This window comes from Otolemur garnettii, unplaced genomic scaffold (genome assembly GCF_000181295.1).
Source record: "Otolemur garnettii isolate 467f Iridium unplaced genomic scaffold, OtoGar3 scaffold00276, whole genome shotgun sequence".
Classification (NCBI taxonomy): domain Eukaryota; kingdom Metazoa; phylum Chordata; class Mammalia; order Primates; family Galagidae; genus Otolemur; species Otolemur garnettii.
Window position 1 is genome coordinate 306449 of NW_003852671.1, and position 9265 is coordinate 315713.

At 43.3% G+C, this 9265-nt stretch overlaps 1 protein-coding gene across 2 annotated transcripts in view; it reads left to right on the forward strand.

Moving 5' to 3' along the window:
• The first annotated feature begins 6051 nt into the window (after positions 1-6051).
• Positions 6052-9265, forward strand: part of METTL3 (methyltransferase like 3) — a 15363-nt gene continuing 12149 nt past the window's right edge. Inside the window, exon 1 of one of the 2 annotated variants that reach the window (XM_003803034.3) lies at positions 6052-6301. In XM_003803034.3, the coding sequence (XP_003803082.1) occupies positions 6202-6301 (100 nt within the window). In that variant the 5' untranslated portion in view covers positions 6052-6201. The remainder of the gene's footprint in view (positions 6302-9265) is intronic. The other variant, XM_023508797.1, reaches the window with a different exon arrangement.

The following is a 9265-nucleotide window of genomic DNA, read 5'->3' on the forward strand; positions in this document are numbered from 1 at the left end:
CAAACCACATTTTTTTTTTTTTTAAATAAAGACAGGGTCTCACTCTTGCTCAGGCTGGTCTCAAACTCCTGAGCTCAAGCAATCCACCTGCCTTGGCCTCCCAGAGTGCTAGGATTACAGGCATAGCAAGATATTACTTTTCTAAAGAATTAAACTTATTAAATTCTCTAGGTTTTTTTTTTCACTTGTATGATTATAACTGAGACATAACTGGCAAAATGATTTGCCCAAAGACACTCAGCCTATTAGTGGCAGAGTTGGGTTATGAATGCAGGGCAGCAATATCCCTGTCTTAGTGCTACTTCCAGTGATGAGAGATGGTGTTCAGTTCCTGCTACATCATGAAGACTCCTGATGTGAGGCTGGCTGTAAGACAGAAGGGAAGGAGGTAAGTAAACCTATTAATTCAAGGTAAAGCTAATGTTTGATTCTAGCTGTCCCCACCAGACAGTGCAGGGCCCCTTTAAAATATAACTGGTGAATAAGAACACATGGGAATCTTTAATTCCTGGCCAAGCTTTGTAAATCTGTTTTTCCTTTCAGCCTGTGGAAAGAGGTAGGTCACCAATCCTTCCATACCCATAACCTCTCCCAGCCCCATTGGACATAGATAATACCATTTAACTAATTAAACCAGACTTGCCTTCTCTTTAGGTGCCAGTTCCCATTATGGTAACAGCTGTCAGTGAGGCTTCTATTGAGGGATATCTCTTTGGGTAGGCCAGCAGTAAGCCTGACTCCCCACCCCCCTTGTTCACAGCTCTACTTAATTCTCTTCTATCTCCTTTTCATTCTGGTTCTTCTCCTGTCCTGCTTTTTTCTTCTTTCATTGACCTTTTTTATCTAACAGCCTTTATTTCATTTTCTTTTCTCTCCTTGCCTCTATTTATATTTTCCCTTCTTAGAACCTTTAATTTCTTTCGTCTTGCAAGTGACCCTATCCTCACCCTCAGCCTCACCATTTCCCACTCTTATTTTTCACTGGATCCTCTTTTTGGAAGTTGAGTTAACTCTAACCTGCTGGAATGAGTATGTAATTAAATGCTATTTGCAAAATATTGTATGTAAAACAAACAGGATCTAGTTCAAACTGGATAAATGAAAGCATCTCTTCATTCTATAAGAAGCAAGAAACAGCTTATTTGTTCATGCATTCAGTTGATTTTTGAGGATTTACTTTATTTCAGAGACCAAGTGTTTGTTAGGTACAAAAATGAATACTGCCATGCCTCACTTAAGGGCAAGGATATGTTATGAGGAATGCATCATTAGACAATTTTGTCATTGTATGAACACAATAGTGTACTTACACAAACCTTGATAGTATAGCGTACTATACACCAATGCTACCTGGGATAGCCCATTATTACTAGCTACAAACCTGTGCAGTATGTCACTATACTGAATACTATAGACAATTAAACACAATACTAATTATTTGTGCATCTAAATATAAGAAAGTAAGTAATTGCTTATGACTGCATGGATTGCCCAGGCAGGCCCAGCTAGGATGGTTTGTCTATGTCCCATATGGTGAGGACTGGGCTCACTCAGGCAGCTTTGAATTGGGATGGGAGAATACAAGGTGGCCTTACTTCTGGCCCCTCTTATGGGTGGCTGGAATGCTGAAGCTTCATTCCTTTTCTTTAATCCCATAGGGGTGCATTCTCTCTTTTTTTCTCTTTTTAAGTGGTCTATCAGGGTAATTAATCCTATGAAGACACAGGGCTCCAAGAGGACAAAAACAAAAACTGTAAGGCCTCTTAAGGGCTAGGCTTTGGAACTCAGGGAGTATGGTTTCTGCCACAATATGTTGGTCAAAGCAAGTCAGAAGGCCAGCTCAGATTCAAGAGGAGAGAAAACAAGCTTAATTCTTTTTTTTTTTTTTGAGACAGAGTCTCACTTTGTCACCCCCAGTAGAGTGCCATGGTGTAATAGCTCACAGCAACCTCAAAATCTTGGGCTCAAGTGATTCTCTTGTCTTAGCCTCCTGAGTAGCTGGGACTGCAGGTGCCCGCCACAATGCCCAACTATTTTTTGTTGTAGTTGTCGTTGTTGTTTAGCATGCTTGGGCAGGTTGGCACTGAGCCAGCAAGCTTTATTCTTTATTATATTTTTTTTTAGAGACAAAGTCTCACATTATCGCCCTCTATAGAGGGCAGTGGCATCACAGCTCACAGCAACCTCCAACTCCTGGGCTTAGGTGATTCTCTTGCCTCAGCCTCCTGAGTAGCTGGTACTACAGATGCCCACCACAATGCTCAGCTACTTTTTGTTGCAGTTTGTCTGGGGCCGGGTTTGAACCCGTCACCCTCGGTATATGGGGCCAGTGCCCTACACACTGAGCCACAGATGCTGCCCAAGCAAGCTTTATTCTTAATGAAAAGTCATACTGCATAAGAGTACGTGGGGTGCAAGGCATTGCTGTGGCTAACTCTGGAAGCAAGAAGTGTAATAATGTAGCGCTCACATTTAGGTAGGCTTACACGAATTTGACTAGAAGAGGTCCGAATGTTTCCCTCCTCTTCTCAGCGCTGCCAAGGGCTGTGGGAGAAGAAAGCAGTAGCTTTCTTTTGAACAGCAAACTGGCAATGAGGAATCTAGGAGTCCCTTTATTTGTAAGCATATTATGCTAAGTGGCCCTCTTGTCCTAAAATTTGGACAATTTACTATTATAATTAATCCACTGCTGCTCCTGAGGCCCCTGGGTGCCTTGCTTGCTTGCAGCCCCTGCCAGCTGCTGGAAGCTGCGGAGGGCGGGAGCCCTGGACTCCCATCCGTGGGTGCTGCCCCCCAGCCGAGGGAAGTGGGATGCCCTGGCCTGAGGGACACTGCCCTGCTTTCCCTGCCTTGTCCAGAACAGGAACACCGTGCGCGGCCACCAGTGTTTGAATATGCCAAGGAAAATAAAGGGTCGTTCATGGAGAATCACCATCCTGTTAATTTTGCAACATAAGCAAGCAGTACAACTCAGTTGAAACTCCTAATACAAACTCATCAAATAAGAAGAAAGACAAAAAAGAACAACTTTCAAAATCCCAGAAACGTAAGCTGGCAGATAGATCACAAGGGGAACTTCCTCAGAATTGGAATTGGGGTGATGTTGTCAAGCATTTAAGCAAAACTGACACTAAAGGCTCAGTGCCTGTAGTACAGTGGTTACGGTGCCAGCCACATTTACCCAGGGCTGGCAGATTTGAACCTGGTCTGGGCCTGCTAAACAACAATGGCAACTACAACAAAAAAATAGCCAAGCTTTGTGTGAGTGCCTGTAGTCCCAGCTACCTGGGAGGCTGAGGCAAGAGAATCGCTTAAGTGCAAGAGTTTGAGGTTGCTGTGAGCTGTGATGCCACAGTACTCTACCAAGGGCAACACAGTGAGGCTTTGTCTCAAAAAAAAAAAAAAAAACTGGCTGTAAAGATGATGAATAGTGCTTGGAATTTGAGTTAAGGAAGGAAGATTCTTTACAAAGTAAACTGGGTTCACAATCTTTTATGATACAACCTTTTTTTTTTTTTTTTGAGATACAATCTCAAGCTGTTGCCCTGGGTAGAGTGCCATGGCTCACAGCTCACAGCAACCTCAAACTCTTGGGCTTAAGTGATTCTCTTGCCTCAGCCTCCCAAGTAGCTGGGACTACAGGTGCCCACCACAATGCCCAGCTATTTTTCGGTTGCAGTTGTCATTGCTGTTCAGCTGTCCCTGGCCGGGTCGAACCTGCCAGCCTAGGTGTATGAGGCCAACACCATAACCACTTGTGCCGAGCCCAAGGTGGCTTTTTATAACACAATTTTTTGTATGTTTCCTACATTTAAAATGTTGTAAGGTCAAAGTTCATGAAGAGATCTGGTTGTATGAAATTATTATTTTTTTGTTGCAGTTGTCATTGTTTTTTCAGCTGGTCCGGGCTGGGTTCAAACCCGCTAGCCTTGGTGTATGTGGCTGTTGCCCTACCCACTGAGCTATGAACACTGCCCGGGTTGTATTAAATTATTTTCACAAACTTGCCTTAGTAAAAGGTGAAAATGTTGCTGTTTAGTGTACTTTAAAAAGCCTGTAGAGCTTTTATAAATGGACAAATAAGGGGAAAAATAGCCAGTGTTAATTTATGTTATTTTATTCTAACGGATGGGGTATTTTTTAAAGGAGTAAGAAGCCCTTTCAAACTGTCATCCAATGGAGTAGAACACGGATTGAACTCTTACTCCTGAGCATTTTAATAGGCCTCTAATCTGAAATAAAGTCTTCATCTCTTCTTTTGCTTAATTACTGAACCATAAATTGCTTCAGAGAAATTTAAATACCAGTATTTGAACTTTATACATGGTACTCTTTGTAATTCCTTTTTTTCAAGAGTGAATTGCTTCCCTTTAGTAAATTGGTATCTATTTATACTTTTCTCTTGATTAGGGTCAAGATGTTTGATAACAGCTTTTAATGGTATGTGGAATAGGAGACCATGAAGTCAGATCTGCCAAATATTTTGGAAAATGTTTGATTAAAGAGTGCTGGCTCTTACCTACATTTCTCTTTGCTACATACACCAGGATGGAAGTAAAAGATGCCTTAATATTTCATTTTTGTATTGTTGGAAACACTTGACTTTAATAAATTCCTATTTATCTACAAAAAAAATATGTAATCAATCCAAAGTGAATATGAAAGCAAAGATTTCTCTGGGAGTTGCCTTTGCTTTGATTGACTTTTAAGAGTACCTGTGCTGCTTTCTTTTTTCCTCTGTATGTGAAAGTGGTAATCCAGACCTTAGGTATCATAAATTCTATTAGAAATTGAATCTCTCCTGCTAGAAAGTTCTTCCTTTCCTAAACAAAAAACGCTTATACTGTTAGGGGGTTGACCTTAAAAATTCTGTCTTTAAGATGAACCACAAACTTATTCATCTTCTGCAAGGCTATCTCCAGTACTCTCTCCCCTAAGATTATTTAATCTTACTGCTGTGCAATTTCTATGCATTTCATTTTTATGTGGTAAAAACCTTGAAAGAACAGTGATTTTATAAAGTGAAGAACACAGATTTGTGAACAATTAACAATACAATAACACAGCAGCAGTGGAATTATTTTCAGGAATAATAATGTTTAAATATAGGGTCAGACAGAATATCTCCAGATGAAAACAAAAGAAAAAAGAGCCCCTTGACAATTTTCCTGGGGGAATCTGTTAGATCCAGGTCATTGAAGGCAGTGAAAAACCTTAAACACAACATTCTGTTTGGGTAAGCTTCCAGGACCTCACATTGACCAACTTTCTCATGAGTATTTTAGTTGAGGAAGATAGTATGTTATGAGCCTATATTCTTTTCTATTCATTTCAATGCTCATATATAAAGTTAGACAACTCAAAAGATAGTGTAAATCTGTGAAGTAAGTTAAGTTCAGAAAATAAGACAGAAATGAATATTTTGCTGGTTACTGAATTTCTACAGTACCTAGTGACATAGCAGTCACTCAATAAATACTTGCTGGGCCAAGTGTGGTAGCTCATGCCTGTAATCTTAGCATTTTGGGAGCCACCGCACCCACCTGTGCATGCGTATAATCTCTTTCCTCCATTGGTCCTCCTCACCTTCTCCCCCACATAGAAGCATTCGCACACGTTCCCCACCCTTTGCCTTGGGAACCACTGTAATAGGGATGGTGTGAGTGTGTAAATAAAGGCCTAGAGACAGAAACCCACAGTACCTTCAATGGAAAATGTAAGTTAATACCAAACCGTGAAAAGGAGTTATTGCTCGTTCATTTATAAAAACTGTCCTATGTGTGATGCACTCTACGAGTTTTATCTTAACACGGATCAACTCTCAGGACACACGGATCAATCCTCTCCTGTAATGGGATCAGATGCTCCTAATATTCAACATGGCCGCATGCGCGTCTACAAGCAACATGGCCGCTCTGCCAGGCACTAACATGGCAACCAGAGCCTCACTGTGTACGGAAGCTCGAGAGCGCTCCCATGAGGAGTATATCCGCCATTCAGTCAACACCTAGCGCGGCTCTCATTACAGGCTCCCGGCGAGCACGAAACCGGAAATGACTTTCCCGCCTTGCGTACGCCGGGGATCTTTTTCCGGTTAGCCTCCGGGTGTCCGCGTGAGAATTGGATTTATGCTGGCGGGAGGGCTGGGAGGTGCTAGTGAGCCGCGCCTTATTTGAGACGCGTCAGGTCGGGAAGATTAATATGTCGGATACATGGAGCTCTATCCAAGCCCACAAGAAGCAGTTGGACTCCCTGCGGGAGAGGCTGCAACGGAGGCGGAAGCAGGACTCGGGACACTTGGGTGAGGCGCGGGGCCATCGGGTCCGAGATTTAGCCCGGGAGGGCCGCAGGGAGAAAGAGCTCCCAAGTCCGTCCCCAAATGGCCAGTTCTTTAACGCCTCCTAGGCTGGCACCCCTCTTCCCCGCTTGGCATAGACAATTAGTTCGCAGCGCCCCCTCCCCCTGAGCCTCGCTTCCTCTAGTTCACTTTTACCGGACAGACACTGGAGTCCCACCCGCGGCCTCCTGGTCCACTCCTCTTCAAATTGCGAGAACGTAACCTTTGTGAGGCTTCTCAGTCCCTGTCCCGCGAAGCAGCAAGTATCCCTTTTTGTTGCTGCTGTGGCGCTGTTTTTTCTCGGGTGTAGGGACTGCTTTGGAGGCGTCATTTCTTTCAGGTTATGGGCACAATGAACAAGGACCGTACTGTACTTATATTGACAGTTCCTAGTTTCAAGGCCTGCCAGAGTTGGCTGTCTGTGTTTCTGAATGAGTGGGGGAACTGACATTGACTCAAGAATCTGAAAACATTTGTTTTTCGTCTATAAACTTTTTCTCCCTACCCGTTGCTCCCTTTGTCATAGTCATAAAACCTGAAGGAACTCTAAAAGATTGTCAAGTTCTGCTCTACGCACCCCTAGCACAAACCCTGGATTATTTAAGGCAAATCAATTCCAAAACTTTGCAGGTATATATATATATATATATCACTTAGTGGTAGCTTGTTCCAGTGTTTATCAGCATATTAGACGCCATCTAGAAATCTTGTTTTGATCATATTAGGTTCATGTGGTCACATTTTGGGCCCTGGAACTAGAAGATACACTGGCAGGATACTCCCACTATAATGAATAAGCATTGAGTATCTGCAGTGTTTATGAGTCTAGTTAGACAAAAATAAGTAAGAAATTACCCCACCCTCAAGTTTAAAGTTGAGTTGGGAATCAAGATAGACACTTAGACAAAGCCAAGAATAATAAACGTAAGATACCAAATGAATGAATTCAGTGAAGAGAGAATAACAGGAGCTGGTATAGTCAGTGAAACCGTTATAGTGGAATTGTCACTTGATTTTTGCCTTGATGTCTATACAGGACTTAGTTAAAGAGAAGGTAGAAGGGCAGGGAAGTAGAGAAGAATGATTACTAGTCAAGCTTTGGAGTGCTTCTGAAATACTCAAGAGGGAAAATATTTTTCCTGCCATATAAACTTCATACTCCCTTGACTTTTTGTTATGGATCCACTTTTCTGTTTTCTTTTTAATACTCTTTGGAACTTTTTATGTGTGTCATTTTTTTTTTTTTTTGAGACAGAGCTTCAAGCTGCCCCCCTGGGTAGAGTGCTGTGGCATCACAGCTCACAGCAACCCCCAACTCCTGGGCTTAAACGATTCTCTTGCCTCTGCCTCCCAAGTAGCTGGGACTACAGAAGCCCACCACAACGCCTGGCTATTTTTTAGTTGCAGTTATCATTGTTGTTTGGTGGGCCGAGGCTAGATTTGACCCACCAGCTCAGGTGTATGTGGCTGGCACCTTAGCTGCTTGAGCCACAGGCGCTGAGCCTTTTTCTTTTCTTTTTTCTGTTTTCTTTTGTTTTTTTGACAGAGTCTCACTCTGTAGCCCTGGATAGAGTGCCATGGCATCATGATCGCTTACAGCAGTCTTAGACTCTTGGGCTCAAGCAGTCTTCTTGTCTCAGCCTCTTGCATAGCTGGGACTACAGGTGCCTGCCATGATCTTGGGCTTGTTTTTCTATTTTTAGTAGAGATAGGGTCTAGCTCTTGCTCAGGCTGGTCTTAAACTCCTGAGCTCAAGCAATCCCCCCACCTTGGCCATCCAGAGTGCTGGATTACAGGCATGAGCCGCTGTGCCAGTCCAATGTGTATCAGTTTTATTCATTAAAAAGGTCCCTTCCCGGCTCAGCGCCTATAGCTCAACCGGCTAAGGCGCCAGCCACGTACACCTAAGGTGGCGGGTTCGAATCCCCAGCCCGGACCCGCCAAAACAACAATGATGGCTGCAACCAAAAAATAGCCGGGCGTTGTGGCGGGCGCCTGTGGTCCCAGCTACTCGGGAGGCAAAGGCAGGAGACTCGCTTGAGCCCAGGAGTTGGAGGTTGCTGTGAGCTGTGATGCCACGGCACTCTACCCAGGGGGACAGCTTGAGGCTCTGTCTCAAAAAAAAAAAAAAAAACTCCCTTCCCCTAGACAGGATCTTTTCTTGCTCTGTTGACCTGGTTAGACTTCTAGGCTCAAGCATTCCTCCCTCACTCAGCATCCTAAGTAGCTAAGACTACAGGTGTGCTCCACCATGACCTGCTAATTTTATTTATTTTTATTTTTTCGTAGAGACGGGGTCCCACCGTGTTGCCCAGACTGGTCTGAAACTCCTGGCCTCAAGTGATCCTCCTGGCCTTGGCCTCTCAAATTGCTGGGATTATAGGCCGTATCAATTTTAGATTGAAAACAGGATATTTAATTACACCTCTGTCATAAACAGCTAACTCAATTGCTTCTTTATTTTATTTTACATTTTTTTTTTTTTTTTTTTAAGAGACAGGGCCTCATGCTCTGTTGCCCAGACTGGAGTGCAGTGGTTCAATTATAGTTCTCTATAACTTTGAACTTTTGGTCTCCAGTCATCTTTCCACCTCAACCTTCTGATGAGCTAGGGTTTAGGCACTTGCCACCATTCCTAGCTGATTAAAAAAAAAAATTCCTTTGTTCTCAGTCCTTATGTTAAATATTGTTATTGTCATTAAATTTAGCCTTTTTAATTCTGTAAAGGTAAAAGTAGAAACCTAGGCTCAGCACCTGTGGCTCAAGTGGCTAAGGCGCCAGCCACATACACCTAAGGTGGTAGGTTCGAATCCAGCCCTGGCCCGCCAAAACAACAATGATGGCTGCAACCAAAAAATAGCCGGGCGTTGTGGCAGGCACTTGTGGTCTCAGCTACTTGGGAGGCTGAGGCAGGGGATCGCTTGAGCC